This window comes from Phoxinus phoxinus (genome assembly GCF_949152265.1).
Source record: "Phoxinus phoxinus genome assembly, chromosome: 12".
Lineage (NCBI taxonomy): Eukaryota > Metazoa > Chordata > Actinopteri > Cypriniformes > Leuciscidae > Phoxinus > Phoxinus phoxinus.
This window is the reverse complement of record NC_136887.1, coordinates 27,628,983-27,650,012: the sequence shown is the minus strand read 5'-3', so window position 1 is coordinate 27,650,012 and position 21,030 is coordinate 27,628,983. Positions and strand designations below refer to the sequence as shown.

Here is a 21,030-nt window from a genome sequence, read left to right as displayed (position 1 = left end):
TACTATAAAGTTCTTAAATGTCCCTTTCACAAGATGTAAAATAAATATTTGATGTCCCCAGGGTGTGTATGTGAAGTTTTAGCTCAAAATACCCCACATATATTTTTTATATATAGCATGTTAAAATTGTCACTTTTTTAGGGTGTCACTTTTACCCCACACAGACATGCACTAAAAAAAAAACAAAAAAAAAACTTTTGCCTTTTATGTTAAACCCGGAGTCAGACAAAGATGAAGAGCCTCAAGAAGAAGTTTATGTAAATGTGAGGGTTCGTGATGTCACTAACCTAGGAGGAATGTCGTGTAGTCCCTCCCTACGTATTATGTCTAATCTGCAAGTACTAAACAATTAAATGTCTCAAATGGGGATTTTTCTTTAGGTGCTGTACCAAAAATAGCCACCGAGTGTCATTCACTTTCCATAGATTTATTTCTTATGCATTCTCCTGTAAAAAAAAAAAATCAAATTATGTCACAATATGTCTTCTTTCGCAAAACAGTAACCAAATATGGAACTTTAAGTCTCAGACCTTTCCGACGATGTTTTTTTGTTTGTTGTTGTTAAGATTAGAAAAAAAAAAGATTATAAAATATTTCAAATAAATGTAATATGAAACGTAATATGAAACATTTCCAACGCAATGTCCGATTTCAAAACTAAATGAATAATGAATGATGCATTTTGAGTTTTTAAGCTTTCAATTGAAATCCAATTTATGATAATTGCTAAAATAGTGAAAGAAAAGGAAAAAAGACAATAACATTTTAAAAAAGAGCGCCAAGCATCCCACTTGGACAGTGACAGTTAAGGGGCTTGTTTTTAAGTTTAGAAAAGCCTCATCTGGCAATGACTCTATTGTAATAATTTGCGAAACACATGGCACTTTAGCTCAAACCACACAATCTAAAAAAGTATTGCCGACATGAAATGAAAAAGTGAGAATGGGAGCTGAGGAGAGTTGTGCCTGTTTGTCTCTATATATAAGATATTGGAATCGACTGGGATCGACCACTGATACAGACTGGGGATCACACATAAACCCGTTTAACTGCAGGATTACTGCTTTCTTGCTTCTATCGACTGTCTGAATGGTGGCCCTTGTTAAGAGGATTTGAGCTTCATATTTTTGAGACGTTAAAAGCTCCTGACAATATGAACCACCGATATGAGGTAAACAGCAAAGTGAATTAAGAAAATTTCTTTTTTTCTTCAAATGGTTGCATTCATTTGGGACTAAATTTACTACATACTAAAAAAGGTTCTAAAAGGGCATTTTTTCAATGATGCCATAGAAGAACCATTTTTGGTTCCCCATTAAAACCTTTCAGTGAACAGTTGCAGTTCTAAAAATAAACGTGTGAAGAACATTCTAACAATCTAAAGAAGCTTTTTCCAGTACAAAGAACCTTTTGCACATTGAAAAGGTTTCATGGATGTTCTTCGGAACCAACAAATGCCAATAAAGAGCCTTTATTTGTAAGCGTGTACCCACAAACAATATTAAATAAATAAGTAACAATCACAGTAATCACACGTCACCATATCTGATATCTGACCTACAGCATGTTTGACTATATGAAAAAGAAAAATATGATCTCTACTTTGTGAAATCACAGAAATGTAGGCTACTTTACCATTTCATCATGAACCAAGACATGAACAGTACAGCAAAGAAAGCTGGATTTAATGTGGTTTTACAATAGAGCTGACTAAATAAATTATTCAATGATCCCTTTCAAGAATCATTCGACTAACTTAAGTCAATTTCTAGAGAAAAAGTAATGCGTCTGGTTGTGCTTTCTCCGTATGCATTTACTGTCTTTTACTGCAGATCTGAAAGAAGAACAATTAGAGAATGATTAGTGAAGTACTTTGAGATTCAGACACTGAATTTCAGTTTATTCTTAATATAGCAGTGGGTTTATGGGTGCAGAGTGTGTATCATTATCTCATATATCTCACTTCATTAAGCGGGAACTGTTCGTTGTCATCCTTGCTGTAAGTATCATGTGCGCTGTGGTTCCAAGCAAGCCTCCTGCTGGTCGTTTGTTTGTCCCGAAACCAGGGCTGAGTGTGCCTGTGTGCAAGCATTCAATTATTGATTACTAGAGGAGAAAAGCTTCCTCTCATCCACTACCCATTTCCTGCCAGTGAAACCCATCACCGCCTAGAGGGAGCGGGAGGTAATCTAACCCTTCCCTACGTGGTTACTAGTGTGTGTTTAGCTCACCATGGCACTGTCCTGCACAGCTGATTAAAAGTATTTTATTTACACACATAGGCTACAGTAAGGCAATATCAAAACTAGTCTTTGCAGATTTTTATAAAAAATATGTAAAAAAAATGTATATAAGGTAAAATCTGATCCTGAGAGACAATGAGGTGCATATGATGTTCATATAAGTTCTATTTTTGAGGCAGGGTTAGTTAACCACAACTATAGTTATCAGAATTATTTACACTAGGCTACTGTTGAAATGTTTGGGGTGAGTAAGATTTTTTTTGTGATTTTGAAAGATGTCACTTATGTTTACCAAGGCTGCATTTATCTGATAAAAAGTAAAAAAAAAACACAGCAATAATTGTGCAATTTTATGACAATTTTAAAAACATGTTTTTTAATGTAATATATTAAAAAATGTATTTTTTTCCTGTGATGCAAAGCTGAATCCAGTCTATGTCACGTGATCCTTTTTTGAAAAATTTCTTCTTATCAATGCTGAAAACAGTTGTGCTGCTTACTATATGGAATCCGTGATAAATAAATAAAAACTTTTCTTTAACAACATAAAAGTGTTAATACTTTCATTTAATTCTATTTAATTATTTAATATCTCAAACAATAACAACATCAAAATCTTTGAAAGATATGCGGGCTATAGGTTTTTCATTTGTTTGTTTATAAATAAGGGAAAATGGGGCTAGTTGTCTCACTTTTTATGCCAATGTTTCTCAGGTTTACTGTTGAAAGTCAATTTCTATGTTTTGGCTACCCGTGTAAGGAGAAATATGCAATTTTTAGGGATAAAATTAAAATATAATATAATATAAGCTAATATAATATAGCCTAATATAATATAATATAAGCTAATATAATATAATATAATATAAGCTAATATAATATAATATAATATAATATAATATAATATAATATAATATAATATAATATAATATAATAACCTGATATAGTTTGTGGTTGATGTCAGTAGTCCGCCTGTTGAGTGCAGTGCAGTACTGTAGACCCCAGCCCACTTCTCCGGTGCAGCGGTGTTTCGGTAACGGCGGGGTCGCGTGCGCTGCTGGCCGGAAGAGGTAGTTGAGGTCACTCGTGGCATCTGGAGATAGCGGGCCAATTCCAATGCTGCGGGGGAAATAGTCCAATTTGGGACGGAAATCTCCAATGCCGTCTGGTCCTTATGGTAACAAAAGGAACATCTGATTAAAACTCGTGAACTTAATGATTAAATAAAGTGTCATACTAAAATAGATTCATAAATAGGCCTATTTACCTGTGAACAGTATTCTCTGCCCAGACCCTGCATGAGAAGGTGTAGTGTCTTGTTGTACCCTCTTCATCCCCCTTACTTTGTTTACTCTTTGTCTTAAAACTGCTGCCAGATCTTTGAAATAGCAGTAAGCGCATCTGAGTGACTGTAAACTAAGCCCTTTGCAGGAGGTCACTCACTCACTCACTCACTCGCTCACTCACTCGCGCGCTGTTGACACGGAGCGTCTGGTCTCCACGGAACCTGTGTTTATAGTCGTGATGCATTAAACTTATGGATTATTTATTAAAAAAGCATCCAACGCTAAAATAAGCCCACACTGACTGATTGTGCATTGATAGTGCATACACAGTAGGTTAACTTTCACTTGCTGTGTATTTCTTGACATACACAATAAACAAATTGATAATGAAATAGGCCTAAATATTGGCAAACAAAAATAAATGAATAGGCTAAATTGATTATTTAAATGAATAAATAAAATTGACAATGCAAATAGCCATACAGACAAAGAAACAAGCATATTAATGCTTGATTTAATTAATAAATGAATACATTTGAAATCTATTTTAGGCTAATTGACATTGAGATAAAACAAATAATTAAATAGGTCATGGCTCAAGGGTTCAATTCATTCAATACAGGCATGCATACCTTCAATGTAAGTCGCTTTGGATAAAAGTGTCTGCAGAGTGCATAGTCTATAATGTAATGTTTTAAAGGGGTGGTAAAATGCCCTTTTCACAAGATGTAAAATAAATCTCTGATGTTCCCAGAGTGTGTGTATGAAGTTTTAGCACAAAATACCCCACAGATATTTTTATATAGCATGTTAAAGTTGTCACTTTTTGAAGGTTTGCAAAAACCCTGGCCCTTTAAACGCAAATGAGCTGCTGCAGAGGGCGGGGTTTAAAGAGCTAGTGTGTGTTAGCGATTACCTCACACAGACACACACTAAAATGACAGAAACTATTCTGCCTTTAATGTTAAAATTGAGTCAGACAAAGATGGAGAGACTCAAGAAGAAATGACAACATGTAGAATGCAACAGGACGTCTCTGAATGAATGGTTAGTTGATGAATTTATGTTGCTGATGATGTGGAGTTAACTATCTTCAATTAGCATATTCTGTCATGATAATCTATAAATCGCTCGTATAGGAACTGTTGTGAGATGCGAACAGAGTGACTTTCTATTGCATGTGAAAAGATGGATGCTAAAGTTTGAGCTGACTCACAAATGTACTCTTATACAACAACTTTTCCTCTTCTTAAAATGCGTATTCCCGGGGGCGGGGTTTATGTCCATTTTAGGGTTGGTGATGTCACTAACCTGGGAGGAATGCTGATGTTGTTTAAAGGGATAGTTCACCCAAAAATGAAAATTCTGTCATCATTTACTCACCCTCAAGTTGTTTCAAACCTGTATGAGTTTCTTTCTTCTGTTGAACACAAAAGAAGATATTTTGAAGAATGTTGGTGACCAGACAGTTGATGGACCGACCCCATTAACTTCCATAGTATCTTTTTTTCCTACTATGGAAGTCAATGGGGTCCATCAACTGTCTGGTCACCAACATTCTTCAAACTATCCTCTTTTGTGTTCCTCAGAAGAAAGAAACTCATACAGGTTTGAAACAACTTGAGGGTGAGTAAATGATGACAGAATTTTCATTTTTGGGTGAACTATCCCTTTAAGGAAAACTGTTTTCTCATATTTAAACCTTTGATATTCAAACACTGTCTTTAAACCGGTTTGCTTTTGTTGATATAATAATAAGGCTTTACTTTAGTGTCAGATAACTGATTTCCAGCATCATGGGGGTGTCTTACAAAATCTCATTATGAGGTTTGTGTACTGAAATTATTTCTGAAACAGAAAGGCTCTATTTTTCCTCAGTGCTGACTGTTCTTTTGTTCTCCAAACCCACAACCGGCATAAACCCCACTGGTGACATCTGATGTGTTAAGGGTCTAAAGGAATTGTTGGTTTATTGTTATTATGCTATTTATATGAGTCCTCAACAGTGCAGAATGTCATGATATCATATTACATGGCTGGTAGATATAGTCACATGATCAGAGGTGTTGAATTCCAAGGTGCCCATCTGTGTCAAACCTGTCATAGCACAGCTAGGCCTATACTCCCATGTCCTCCTGGGACCCGTGAATAGACCTTTGTTCACTTAGTGGACATTATATTTTAGTGAATTTCTCTGACACCATACATGTTTTTAGGTCTGGATGTCCTGTAAAGAGCACATTTGGGGCTTTTCAGAGATACCAACATGTTTGGAGCTTTCACAATGACAGCAACTTCTGCTTGGTCTTTAAAAATGACTGACATTAATTTAGTGATCACATATAGCACTCTTATGGACATATATAATACAAGATAATAATAATAAAAGATAATATTTTGTAATTATCATTTAAATATGACTAATTTTCAAATTGTTTGTCATAAATCAACATCTCAGGGAAATGTTATGGGGTTTTCCATCAAAATATGACTTCTTATCTGTTACAAAACAATGATTTTATAGATGTCCACTGTAGAATGTAAATCATGTTTATCAGGCATTTTGGGAGACAGAATTGAATGGGGAAATAAATTATATATCAATATTCCTAAATATTAGATTACGAAAATGTTGCCAATTATTACTCCCGTTATTACATGTCTTTTTTATTACATGTTGCCCCAAGAACACATTAATATGTAAATTAGATAGATACATTGTATTAAATGGGACTACCCATTTATGGCCATTTTACCCACATTGCATAAATTAAAATAGCATATAAATTCATTTCATTAGATCTTTCATAACATACTTAAGAATAATCTTTATACAAAGTTTGATTTTAAAAAAAACCTGTGAAACCTAAAAATGTATCTCTACCTAAACAAGTCTTGATTTCTTTATCTTTTTTAAAAAAATGTGTTCCATTTCTTATGCTCTAGTCTAGTCTAAACAATGTAATGACATGAAAAAATATTAATATAATATATCTAAAAAAAATTGTGGTGCATCTAAAATGATCAGTTCTAACTATGAAGATTAGGCTACTCTATCAATCATAATCACATGTAAACATGAAAGTGGACATATTTTTCCCAGAGGGAAAACACAGTCGTATTTTTTAAATAATAAGAAACAGATTCACGTTATAAAATCCAACTTTTCAAAATAATGATGCATTAAATTAAAGGAAATAAACGTTAAAATAAATATACGTTTCATTTGGATTATCATTGGCTTTCCCCACACTTGCCTGAAAATGTGTGGCGTACCATTAAAAGCTTGTAATTGTGCCTTCAGCCAGTGGGTGGCGACAGAGCACTGTGTTGTGCGCATTGGGATTGTTCTGTGGGCGCATTATTGTGCTGAATGGACTCGCCCATGAACCCTCTTGAGGCGGTCGGTCACCATGGTGGTGGCTTACAACAGCGAGTCCAGACGGCAGACCCTCCTTCGCGTTTAGACTAAAACAATATTTATAAATGCTGCCTTTAACCCTCCGCTGCTTTGCAAATGGCTTAAAATGGACAATCACCAAACGCATGGATTGCACGTTGTTTTAAGATGGAAAACTGAAGAAGATGGAATAGCGAACAGGGGACAAACGGAATGGTGAAAATGCACTCGTCTGCGTAAACGTACCGCTTCTCTGCAAAAACCTTTCATTAACACGAAAATCTCCTGTCAACTCCCAGCCGAAGCTCCAGCGGCTGGACTAGGGAAAACAGACTGTCTGGTCTTGTTGGATTGGGACGAGGGACAGTAAGAAAGATCCTGGCTTAGGTTGTGGCCTGGGGACAGGCTCTCCTCTGCAGCTGCTGCTATATAAAAACGCTATTGCACCGTTTAAAAACCACTTGTGAGATTCGCGTTGGAATATTTGACATAATTGTTTTCGCGCGATTGTTTTGAAAACCATGGCGTCTTACGTGGATAACAGTTTTCGGCAGGCGGTGATGGTGAATCCTTCAGACAGGACGCAACAGGTCAGAAGACAGTCTTTTAAATCATTTATTATGTGCACTGGTGGATGTTAAATGTTACAATGCTGCATTTCTGCAGTTACTAGTATCACGTGCATGAACTGTTGTTTCTTTCACAGTGATGACAACGCAACAATGTTGTTAGTTTATATAGAAAGTGCAATGAAATGAAATGAAATGGTATGAATTGTCATGTCAAGTCACCTTTATTTATATAGCGCTTTTTACAATACAGATAGTTTCAAAGCAGCTTTACAGTGATAAAAGATTGTTTTGGCTGTACAGCAGCTCTAGAAGAAAGTCATTTAAGTAAGATAGCTTAACATAGGCCTAGTATAATTGTCCCCAATCTTCTTATAATGCAGGCACGTGGATTTTGTCTTCACTGTTCACTGCAGTCCATTGCATAAACATAAAGCAAACGTTTGTAAACTTACGTCTTTCACCTCTACACAAACCTTGTCAGCTCAGCTTTGTGTCGGAAGCAGTTTAACATTTACGCAGTGGTTTTGAGACACCGAATTACGTTTCGTTATAGGCTTTATGTAAAAAAAATATTGACCTGTTATGCTTTGAAAGGCGTTGTGATGACATGTTGCTTGCTTGGCTCGTTGTATAGTCTCCACCCTTTAACGTGGCCACCGAAAAAAATGCATTGTTATTCGTTTTCAGCAGGGCTGTCGATGTATGTAAAAGTGTATTTATTTGCAGTTTTTTCAGATCATTTTCCTTTATGCGTGCTTGTATCGTCTTTAGTGATTTGGAGAAACTACGAAAAAGAACCCATACCGTCGAGTTGGGCACTTAAAGTGACAGGGTGCCTTTTCAGACATAAAATAAACCATATGATTCGTCTACCGCATATCAGTTTGATTAGAGTTTGCCTCTGTTTCATCTTAGGTTGCAATAATTGTTACACTGATTTTATTTATTTACAAAAAAAAAAAAAAAAAAAAAAAAACAATCTTTGAAGTGCATTTGAGGTCATTGTTACAGTGGACTGTGGACATGTGTTATCCTGAACCAATGGGTGTTTGAATGAATCATTTAAGTAAACGATTCTCGGGCTGCAGTGAAAGAATGAGCCATTTTGATACATTTTCATGAGACATCTCGGGCGTCTCATGAACTAAATCAGGGATAGGCAACTTCGATCCTGGAGGGCTACTGTCCTGTAGGGCCACTGTCCTGCAGAGTTTAGCTCCAACCCTAATTAAACACACCTGAACAAGGCAATCAATGTTTTCAGGTTTACTAGATAGATACAGGCAGGTTAGTTGTTATCAGGGCTGAAACTAAACTCTGCAGGACAATGGCCCTACAGGACCGAAGTTGCCTATCCCTGATTTAGTTCATGAGACGCCCGAGATCTGTTTAGTTCACCCAAAAAATTAATTGGGCTTATTCTATAATTTACTCACCCTCAATCCAATCTACTTTCAGCCAAACACAATCGGAGATATATAAAAAATATCCTGACCCTTCCAAGCTTTATAATGGGAGTGAATGGTACCTTGTTTTTTGAAGCCCAAAAAAGCGCATCCATCCAACATAAAAGTAATCCATACGGCTCCAGGGGTTTAGTAAATGCCTTCTGAAGTGAAGCGATGCATTTTCTAAGAAAAATGTCCATACATTTTACTTCATAAACCACAATCACTATATAGCTTCCGGTAGCGTCCATCTACGGACACTACGTTCACGAGAGTCGAGTTTCGGCGTATGTCTTAGGACTTATAGCGTATAGGTGAGAGTAGACGGTTTAAGCAAATAGAGCTGTGCAACAAACTCAAGCTCTTCTGACATTTCTCTTTAAAAATTCTTGTTTTAGGCTTGTAATTTGTGACTGGTGTTTGTTTTCTTCTCTGTGCTCCACATTCGTCTGTTCGTCGTGTGTAGTTATTTAAAGAAACTACGAAAAAAAGAAAAGAATCGATACCGTTGAGTTGGACACTTAAAGTGTCAGCGCTCACTCTTCACCCGGAACTCAACTTGTGTACAGCCGTTACCGGAAGCCAGTCATTATAGTTTATAAAGTTATAAATATGGACATTTTCTTATAAAAACGCATCGCTTCACTTCAGAAGGCCTTTATTAACCCCCTGGAGCCGTATGGATTACTTTTATGATAGATGGATGCCCTGTTTTTGGCTTCAAAAAACAAGGTACTATTCACTCCCATTATGAAGCTTTGAAGAGCCAGGATATTTTTTTATATAACACCGGTTCTGTTTGGCTGGAAGATGGAAGTCATATACACCTAGGATGGCTTGAGGGTGAGTAAATTATGGTATAATTTACTTTTTTGGGTGAACTAACCCTTTAAGTCCATTCACAAATGAGACCATCCAAATAAATGGTCCTTCACAGCCCAGACTGGAATGTTATAGGCTCTTGCTACGGTTTTTAAGAGCAGCAGTCACACGCTTCAAAATGAAAAATGAGTCCCTGCATGGAAATGAACAAGAATGATTTGTTCACTTTAAAGATTCGTTCACAAACTAACACCACAAGTCAATACTAATTAAATAATGTGTCGGGCACTTAAGGTGAGAGGCTGTCAGACAGGATCATTTGATTTAGTCCCCTATTTTTCAACTTTTTGTACAGATTATCTGTGTTTTGCTGATATAAAACCCCAACAGAATTTGGTCAATGTATGAACCTAAGTCCATTATTAACAACATACAGTAGATGTGAATATTAGCAAACTAGCAGGCCTGCTTCACATATGCATACAATTAATCACACAATAATCTCATAATCGCACAAGTTCCTGTCGTGTAGAAATAAAAAAGATCACTCATTAAGGCTTTTACATCAGATTGAGCCCCAAGACGTAACAAACTAATTGTGAAAGAACTGATTTTGTTCACTGGGAAAAAAAAAATCACATGTTCATAAACCGAGTTGTTTGTACCTGGATTTAAGCATTACAGACAATAGAGGCACTTGAGGGTCAGTGTGGTTTTCATTAGCAAATGCAATTCTGTACAGCTGCACTTCCTAGAGATTACGTGATATTCCATGTCTGCTCTCATTGAGTGATCGCTCTCAGAGTTGGCCTTTATTCAGCAATCGCAGTACTTCGGCCTGAGTGATCAGCACGTGTGTGGGTTGGGGGGGATACTGACTGACCCCTAAAATCAGAACGCGTCACACCTCAAGTTCACAACTGAGGTGGTCACTATGCAAGTGCATAGGATATAGAATCAAGGTCCATGTGAAATGCATGATGTAATCTCGGTCAGTTCATGTGGGCTAAAAAAGGCTGTTCCATGAAATGGGCTTTAAGACACCCTTAATGTGTAAAGACTTCTTTTTAGGGAATGACGCAGGCTAATGGAGCTTGAAGCTCATTATGGCTTTACAGCAACAACCTCAGCGCTTTGCATCAACATGCTGATGGGTGGTGATGTAGATCTTAATGGGGCCAATGATCCCTGGTTGGAGTGGGTGATATGGGGGAAATTGTGGAGGGTGTGGCCTGTACAGGCTTTGGGACACTATTTTCGACAGCAGACGGGTATGCAGGGGTCAAAGAGACCATAAAATGTATGGTACTTTGTGCTTTGACCTCTGTGAGTCAGTAGATCAAAGTGCAAGAGGGCACATCTCTTTATTGTTCCTAAGAGGTGCATCTTGAGTATTAGGTAATTGAACAAGCTAAATATATCTCCTTGGCGTCAGGAGACAATATTTGGCTTTTTTTTTTTTTTTTTTTGATGCCCACAAAGATATGAGCCTGGTCATCCTGGACTGTTTCCTTCCAAGCAGCTTCCTTCCTTTCTTTCACAGTGAGAGGAAGTGCATCAGAGGGGTGTCAGAGATGGACACATCTTAAGAAAGCCTTTTTCTTGTTTGTCTTAAATCCTTCCTTTTTAATGGTTCACTGATGAAGCTTTGTTTACACACATCTGCCAGTCAGTGAGCTGCAGGTGTCATCTGAATTTTTAAAAGCTGTGGCATATGGATGAATTTCACAAAATATGTCAAGAAATTGTCTGTTGGATTTCACCTATGAAATAAATAAATATTTGAATTGAAAGAAAATGAAGCATGTTTAGGAAAACACTCTCATACTGCAATGCCAAGTTAGGATGTATTATTTAAACTTTATTTTTTGCATAATTCCATATTATAGTATTTTTGTACTGCTTTATGCTGATTTAAATTAAAAAATCATTGTGTTAAGGCCTGTCCACACTGAGAATGATACCACACCAGCAGACGATCTCGTTCTGTTTATTTTAACTTGTCTGGTGCTTTAAATGCTTGAGCTTGTTCTGATTGGCTGTATATGTTTTTATCGTTCATCAGCTGGACAAAATCGTTCTGAAAGTGATTCCAATGATATCGTTTCTCTGTGCCATTATTGTTATAGCTGTGTTGTGTGTTGTGAGCTCTGCTGTTCTTTGAGAACGATTTTTAGAACTGTCTTCATCATTATCTTTATAGTTATCGTCCTTGGTGTGAACGGGCCTTTAGTCATTTTTATAGTATACTGTACTGCAGAAATGTGAATCTTTTGAAATTTAAATGTGAATCTTAATAATGAGCTTTAACAACAAAAACATGTTTAGGCAGTAAAAATTTCCAGACAACAGTCTGCAGATTCGGAATGGGTTGAATCATGTTTAACACATTTTTCTTAAAAAAACAATTATTTTTTTATGGGTGTGGTAATACATGTCCAAGTCACATTTCATTCAATTTCATTAACAAAAAATGTTAAAACATCAGTACAGTATGTCTTATTTATACTGTACAGTTTATTTTGTATTATATGTTAGATCTTTCTTTTTATATTGGAATGAAATGTGACTTGGACATGTTTTACCACACCCATAAATCATAAAAATGTTAGGCTAGTTGTTTTTGTTTTGTATTTAAATAAAAATTGGTTAGAAACATGATTCAACCCATTCCAAATCTGTAGATGGTTGTCTGGCCATTCTTACTGTCTAAACATGTTTTTTTTTTGTTAATGCTTAAAACTACTAGCAGTAAGAACTGCTATTCTCATGGCCTCTGGACTTGTTGTACATTTTTCTCTGAAATTTTCCATAGTTGTCTTGTTCTTATAGTCTTCCTGGCAAGTGAAGTCACGTTATGAATGGCAGTCATTGCCTTGGCTGAAATGGTGACACATGCTGTACATACACAAGCGTGCGTGAACAAAGAGCGGTTTCAATGACAGCTCCCATCTCAGTTTACACAGGAAGAATAGACAGACCGGCTGGAGAACATAAACAAATGATGACAACTGTCGCGTTAATACCAGAACATGTGGCACGTCTTTCTTTTCCTCTGTCTTTTACTTGTGAGATATTATTTTTGTTAATGCATAGCCTGTAATAGACACCAAACACTGGTTGTTGAAATGATTATAGAATTGCATTGGTCTTATAGGGCTATTTTCAGTATGAGGTCATTTGACCTTTTGGTTTCTAAATGGTGCTTTGTGAATGTTAAAGTTGGCCAGCCACAGGGTTCATTTGTTTATTTAAAGGCAAAAGTTAAGGAATGCCTAATGACTGAAAAGGGATTTCACTAGGATTTGGGAAGGCAAATTAAATGTTTTTTTTTTAGGGCATTCCAATCCAGTTATTGCCGGACCAACAGCATTTGAATGTTCATCCGTTTTACTTTTGGTAGGAGAATCTAATACGCTCATCCAATGAAGTGGATGGAATGCAATATTTGAACGCACCAGTGATCATCACATGCTTAATTTACTCACAAACTTAAAAGATGCTCATCACAAGCTACAGTAGTTGGTCACATCACTGTGTATTACCGCTGTGCACAAGTGTTCTGCTTATGGATAAATCTAGTGATAGCTTTCTAAAATTCTACCATTCAAAGGTAAGAGTAACTTCTGCTTATGCTTCAAGGATTTTGCAGATAAAAATTGATTTAGGCTAGCCTATAACATGACAATTATTGATAATTTTGTGCTGTTACATTATTTTGTTTTCTAAAAAGGGATGGGAATCAAATAAATGTTTCAATTCTGATTCTAATGATTCTAGTTTCTCAACATTTACACATTTATGCATTTAGTTGACGCTTCTATCCAAAAAGACTTGCAAGACAATTTGACAATTAATGTTATATAATTAGGGATGGGAACCGAGAACCGGTTCTTCTTCAGAACCGGAGCCCAGTGAATCGATTCCTTGGAACCGTTAGCATGCCTGCTTAACGATTCCGTTTATCGGTTCCGCTCGTTCAAATGTGACACGACGTTACACACGTGCTGCGTTGTTTTGGTTCAGAATGTAGCAAACACTGAGAAAACATGGCATCGAGGCAGAAGCGCTCTGACCGCGTCCTAACTACATGCGACGCGACGGTGCGACACGTGATAAAAAGTATAATTTTCCATGTTAATCAAAGTTTAACCAGCCGTGAAACGCAACGATTCTATTTGAAACAGATCCTATTTTACTGCGACGTCGCGCTGGAACAACAATCTCAAAGTGTGGCAATGATAATATCAGGTACTATTTATGTGCTTTATTTAATGTTAAAAGCGTGTATAATGTGACTGAATATCATTTAGCTTTGTAGCTGTAAAAACAGCAATGGCTACATCAGATCTTGAAATTAAACAAATGGAAACAAAAAGGTTCAACATGTGAAGAAAACCTGTGTATTATTTGACAAAGTTTGTTTTAGTAATTCAATAGCCTAATCCGAATGAGCACTGTTAATATTCCAAAAGGCACAAGCTCTTCCTGAACTGTTTTCAGTCTGTGTTTTGTTTTTGTTTTTATGGCACATAAATGGCAGTTTTATTTTTATTTTTTTTCCGGACCAATGAATGTGAAAATTATCAATTTGATCAGATATTAAAGCGAGTTAATACAAACAAATTTGTACTTAATTCCTCACCCCAATAAGAATCGATAAGGAATCGGATCGATAAGCAATATCGATAATGGAATCGGAATCGTTAAATTCTTATCAATTCCCATCCCTATATATAATATGTTACCATTCCATTAACAGTTTTGGTTCATTTCTAGCCGATAACATTGCATTTCTGGACAGATTCAAAGTAACTTATGTGTTCAAAGAATGATTTGTGAGTTATTTTGACTGATTCATTTAAAATAACCAATGTATAAGATCCATTAGTGTGTGATTCTGTTTGTTGATGTGTGCAATCATCAGCGAGGACAATATTTTTCCTCTCTCATCACATCCAAGTCATACTGCAAGCTCACAACTTAAACAAAACTAATTCAGTAGTGGGATAGGAACAACAGTGCAGGAAACACGTTAACAGTAGAATTCAGATGTTTCAGAAACGTTAACATCATGAAGATTCTATTCCAGATCTGTTCAGTATTTTTTTTAAATATGTGAAAAAATTTCTCTAACACCCTTAATACAAGCTCGCCGAAACAAGAGTGAAATGGGGTCATCACTGAATATGAATGGGTGTCTTGGGGTGAATGGACTGATTTAAATATGCTACTTGGGCATCAGTTTTTGGCGGCCCATGTCGCTTCCGGTGCTTCTTTTGATCCTCACATCGGGCTGCTTGTCAGAGGAGACTCATCCTCATCCTCGCTTTGATCTGAAGCTCTGTTTCTCTGCACTGATCCATTTGTTACCATCTTTCTCTGTGATCTTCCTCAATAAGTGAAACCAGAAGCTACAGACAAAATGCACAGAGATGTCTGAAGCATGATATTGCTTTTTACAAAGCATGATTATGCAGATCGATTATGCAGAAGGGTTTTTCAAAACTCTTTATTTTTGAAACTTCTCAAGTGCTTGTACACGGTCATTAATATAATGTTTTTAGGTAATTGTAAGCTGTGTAACAAAATGTTTTTGAGGCCTTTTTGCTTTATGTGGTATATCCTTCTCTGAGGTATGGCAGTACATAATGCTCAGCGTGGTGGTGGTTGTGCATTGTGTTTTTCCATTGCTTGTTTCCAGCCCAGACAAATCTTCAGTTGCGTTACAGAAATGTCAAAGCTGCAGAAATGTAAGCGCATCTGAATTCATCTCTCCGACACACAGCAGCAGAGGAGCCAGAGACATTCTTTTTGATGGAAAGAAGAGAAACATGCAGACAGATTTCTTCAAGTTCTCTGATGGTACAGTGCCACCATTTATTGAAATAGCTGCTCTGCTCTGACGAGAAGTGGCCTGATCGCAACTAATCTAGGACTAGCTCCTCGAAATCCTGGCGATGAGTATTAGGGGAGAAACTACAAACTGGTCTGAGGTCAGTATTTAAAGATAGCGTTAACTGTAGTAATCCCCCCTGTACCTTAGCATGTTAGCGTCTGTGAGACCAACGCATTAGCTGATTAATTACCTGATTATCTGCAGTGGGTTAAGGATTGTTTACAAAAGCTTCCTTCATTCAGTATGTAGGCCATTCTGTATTTTAGGGGTGTAATGGTTCAAATTACCCAGTTTGTTTTGTCACGGATCCGGTACGGATCGGTATGTGCTATGTTCTAAGAAAAAATGACTACTGCCAAATAACAATAAAGAAAATAAGAACAAATAAGCAAACTAAAATTAACAGCCCAAAGAAGTACAATAGAGAAAAGATACAAATAAAATAAACAGTAAAATAACTTTTTACATTTTGGTATCTAACAGTAGTTTTCAGGGACCAATATTGAATAAAGAAATCAAATGTAAAACAACATTTCATATAATCTTCACTGTATAAATTAAATAAAGATCAATCATTATTACAGTTACAAAAGCTATTCATTCAAAAGCAGTGAGTGATTTCCTTGTCTTTTGTTATTTGAATAATATTAAAAACACATACTGACAGCAGGAATATTAGGCTGCTCGAGCGTACGGCACTTGCATTGAATAAAGTTTTGGGGACGCCAGAATGCGTATGCATCAACAAAACATACATAAGCCTAACTCTGTTTTATTTTTTTAACAAACCATATTATAGATGCGTAGGACTATACGTAATCAGATTTGAGATGAACCGCGTCGCAAGTGCGTGCTAAACTGAGGGTGGAGAACGGTATGGTTCAATTTTTTTTTTACCGAGAACCATTACACCCCTTGTGTATATATGGGTGTAACGGTTCTCTAAAATATGAGCTGGAGTTGTTCTTGACAGATTTGTGATATTTACCCTTATGGTCTCTATTTCTTTTAATACTTTATCTTAATAAAGTAAGCAGACATTATTTGAGAAAGCCAGTACACATTTTATTATTACACTTGAATGGTCTTTAAATGTTTTCCCCTACAATACGTCTGTGTTTGTGGCAAGTACACTTGGCTCTGTGAAGGAGCAGCTCAGACACATGAGCCTGGTATTGTATTCCCCCTCGATCATGAACAATGGCATGTGTCCAGATAGAAAGCTCTAGTCATGACGTCATATTCCCTACTGCTCTTTATGGCTCCATAGACCCCTTCACATTACCATGTTTATGAGGGTTCAGCACAGGTTTTATAATAATGAGGATTTAGGCCAGGTGATGCCCTGGTCTAAAAAGCATCTCTCTCAGCCCAGACTGACGCCTCGTACTCTTGCCATTATTGCTTTGAAAAAGCAAGTCAGTAGTGCAAAGCCAAATATTCATGAATAAACAAAAACTGTATTGCAAAACATAATGAGCTGCCTTGTTGTCTCCATGCGTCATGCAAATAGTCTACTGAAATATCGCCATGGCCAATATTAGGCCTATAAGCTGATATTTTTTAATTTTCTGCCTCGACTGATATGTTTTTCTGTTTGGCCATTAAGTGTCGTGAGTGGGACTTTTATTTTGACAGCGCTGAGAACCCAGCGCCTGTGCAGACACGCCACCTTTATTTTACGGTCTTTGTTTCCTGTCTAATATTTGAAATGCAAATTTATATTCTTTTTTTCATATACTGTCAGCAATCTTGGCATTGAGTAAATACACGTTTTAAACAAGTCTTTGAATATCTGATCAACATGATTTTAATGCAATAAACCTCAAAATCCAGCTGTTAGCATCTTGTGTGTATAGCCTGCATAAAAACGTGTACTCTGTGACAGTTCGTCCGTAAAGGAAATATTAGCTAAAATTAATGTTTATTATTGCTGAAATTGCAAGTGTTATTAACTATATTTAAATTCAAATAGATATCATATTGGCTACGCCGTTATCAGCTTTATATCGGCCATTGTCCACCTAGCTCTCGAAGACATCGGCAACTGAAACATCCAAGCAGTCGACAACAAGAGTTAGTGCGAATGTTGCTAATGCTAAGCTAGTGATGTTGTTCTCTAATAAGCCTGAAAATGCACAGCATGCACACATTGTATAAGAGACTATTATATATATATATATTTTTTTACTATTTTGTTCCTTACTGGCCTATTTAGAACATTATAAATCTTATAATGAGCTTTCTCTTTCCCCTCCCTTTTTCTGAACTGATCTGTATTGCATGTGTTGTTGAGTAACCATCTCAATCTCTATTTTCTCGCTTGACTGAAATGTGGCTAGTCACATTTTCAATGTCTTTACCAAGAACTAACAATAACACATCAGTGGTGCTTACTAATCCAGACTAATCTAATTCTCACTGGAATTTCTCACAGTTTGACTTTTGTTCTGCTCTCCTACTCTTGCACAAGGATGGAAGAGCTTTGTTGTCCCCCGGGAGAGCGTTAACCTGGGCTGAACCTACGGGTGGATACCCCATGCCGTTCTGCTTGTATCCAGATTAGACAGGCTGCTCTTTCCTGATGCATTGGTGAAATGACGCCTCACCTCAGTTTACCAGGTTTAGAGAGGCTTCTTAGTCCTGCTCTCCATTTCTGTGAGCTGAGGTAATGTGTACTTTTGTCTGCCTCATGGACACTGATGTTACAGATGAGTTTCATCCAGTGTTTGAGACGAAACTAGTGACGTGAATCTCAGTGAACAGTACAGTATACTTTGACCTTCACTAATGGGAAGCAATTGCCTGACATCTTCATCCTTTGCCATTACGTTAACAAAATATCATTACAAAGAATTGAGTTTGTACTGTTTTTAGGTGTAGTTCACATTGCTCAACCTCAAAATTTGGCAAAAAGTTCGCGTTTTCTATGTGGGGGTTTTATCGTTCTAATTTTCCCAGTATATATACATTTATACAGTACAGTATTTGGGTAAGGCTTGTTTTAAGCGTGGGCATTGTCCAAAAGACATACTTTTCTAGTGACGACAAATTTGTGGTCTCAGATCTTGTTTGGAAAGCTTTGCCCTGTCACACTAAGCACAATTGTGTGACTATTTTCGTCCTAATCCCTAATGTCTAATAAAACCAATTAGCTTAAGCCTGTCTTCACTGGCCTGTTTGTATTTGATCAGTAGAAGGCTTTGAACTAGTTTAGGAACAGGTGAACAGGAAAGCCCTCCTGTTGACCTGATCACAGACCTCTGCTGTTTACGTAGGCCAGATTTTCTTTACAAAAGTGGCTCATAATTATCCATACAGTGACAAGGTCCACAGCACATATTTCAGAAACACTTTTATGAGACTGCAAAGCCTTCAGTAGCAGCTGATAAATCCCTGATATGAGTGTTTATAGCATGTGGTTAAGTAATAAAGTCTCAATGATTGTTAAAAGCAGTAGCTTCATTTGTTTGTTTAATTCATGCGCTCCATAATATCATCTTGCGCTATCATATTACACATCTGTGATTTGTCCTTTCTGCCCATGACGGCCATCTCTGCTTCTTGATATGTGGGTGTCCGAGTGCAATTGTCACACTGCAGTTTTGTGTCAAGAACATATTGTTCATTAGCATAATTACCAGTGATGACTAATGGTTAGCTTTTATAATCTGCATCACCAGTGTCCGTTTAGCATTATGCTAATGAGAGCGGCATGTGATTGTAGTAAGAGCGAATGAGGGCAGCCATTCATCAGGACGGACCCCTCTTCACGTGGGCCCCTTCAGCTTTGTGTCACCAGTGCGGTCTCAGTACAGTGGACCCCTGTGGAAATCAACCAACGCTTGTCACACATAATCAGCATCACTGTAATAATTCTGTCATGTAGAGGAGTTACTTACTCCATTGGACTCGTTCAGTCGGTAAAATTAAAATTTAAAGGTTATTTTAAGTGAATAACTCGGTCACATAACCAAGACACATAATTGATGAAGTCAAGGCGTATGTTATATGGTTGGGCTACAAAGAGAATTTTAGCTGCATGTTGAAGCTGTATTTTTCCAACACAATGAAAATATAGTGCATCTGAGGTCAAGATCCAAAATGCATTGTGAAAATGACAAAAAGCACAGTAAAAATAGTACTTGTGCTTAAAATACCATGTCTTCTGAAGCCATTTGAAAGCTTTGTGTGAGAAACCGATTCAAATGTAGTTTTGTTCACCAAAAGGTGCAATTGAGATTTGAGTGATATAGTGAAAGATTTCTATTGCTAATTCGTTTTTTTAACTTGGCAGTCCCTGGTTGTGATGTTTTCATTGTATGGTTGGAATTAAGTTTATTAAGTATATTAATTAAATATATATATATATATATATTTTGTAATATGATTGAAAACAGTTTCATGAGATGAACTTCTCCGTTTATAAGAATTGATCTTCCAAAAAATGTTTCATTCTAGAAAGATTGGGGTGATTATAGGGGAGTGAATCTGCACAGCAAATAAATGAATTGCAATCATAGATAAATACAATAGAACAAAGATACAACTGAAATAAACAGTGCTTTAGCCTATGCTTTTCAGGTAAGTTTAACAGTATTCAGGGAAACTGAATAATCAACCATAAAATAAACTGCATATATGCATATATGGATTTAAATAATGAATCTTTTGTTAAAGCTACAAAAGTAATTTTCTTTGTATCTTGTTTGATTAACATGAATTACTCAGACAGCAGCAGGAATATTAGGCTGCTCTCACTTTAAGAGCTAATGCACCAATCTATTATAATGATACACATCCATTTTATTTCTTGTTTGTTCACATAAACCATAAGCAACATAATTTTTTTAAACATCCTTTTGTGTCTATATGTTTGTTCAATCACACATAGACGAGAAAGAGAACGGAATTGGCGTTCGCGTGCTGTCTGTGCGCAACATAACGCTAGTTCAGAATCTCTTTTGCGACTTTGTGAGCTCAAATGGTTTAAAATCGCTTGAATGTTTGAACTGACTGGTCCGAAAATTAAAAACTTTCACTCTATGATGGTTAAAGTTTGCAATTAATTCGAGAATCGCGTGCGTTTCGAACTGTGGTGCCTGGTCTGTGCGGATCACAGTATCACTTGACGTTGCACATTCTGTGATGCCTATCGTGGGTGCGCACATCGCAATATCAATGCTAAAACGGTATATCTTGCAGCCCTAGTTGGAATAGTGTGAATGTCCTTCAACATTTCTCTCCTGTTACACTAAAGAGAATGGTCATACACAATTGAAAGAACATGAGAGAGTACATTTGTGGGCGAACTCCTTTAAATTTTAGTGATTTATTAATTTGCATATTGATCAACAATA

At 36.7% G+C, this 21,030-nt stretch overlaps 2 protein-coding genes across 3 annotated transcripts in view; one reads left to right on the top strand and one right to left on the bottom strand.

Moving 5' to 3' along the window:
* Positions 1 to 1,456: 1,456 nt before the first annotated feature.
* On the bottom strand, positions 1,457 to 7,388 carry spmip2 (sperm microtubule inner protein 2). 2 transcript variants are annotated; one of them, XM_079630268.1, is made up of 5 exons: positions 7,176 to 7,388; positions 3,511 to 3,750; positions 3,182 to 3,414; positions 1,964 to 2,078; positions 1,457 to 1,834 (listed from the first exon to the last, which is right to left on the bottom strand). In XM_079630268.1, exons 2-5 carry the CDS (start codon positions 3,541 to 3,543, stop codon positions 1,814 to 1,816), a joined length of 402 nt encoding a protein of 133 aa, XP_079486394.1. In that variant the 5' UTR covers positions 3,544 to 3,750; positions 7,176 to 7,388; the 3' UTR covers positions 1,457 to 1,813. The 2 variants fall into 2 exon arrangements, with proteins under 2 accessions (XP_079486394.1, XP_079486395.1); XM_079630269.1 differs by lacking the exon at positions 7,176 to 7,388 and having other exon boundaries at positions 1,697 to 1,834; positions 3,511 to 3,700.
* The window catches only part of LOC307007870 (rap guanine nucleotide exchange factor 2-like), a gene marked incomplete at its 3' end in the record, with an annotated part of 86,984 nt that continues 73,332 nt past the window's right edge, over positions 7,379 to 21,030 (top strand). Inside the window, 1 exon segment of the mRNA XM_079630266.1 lies at positions 7,379 to 7,519. Within this exon segment, the coding sequence (XP_079486392.1) occupies positions 7,451 to 7,519 (69 nt within the window). The 5' untranslated portion in view covers positions 7,379 to 7,450.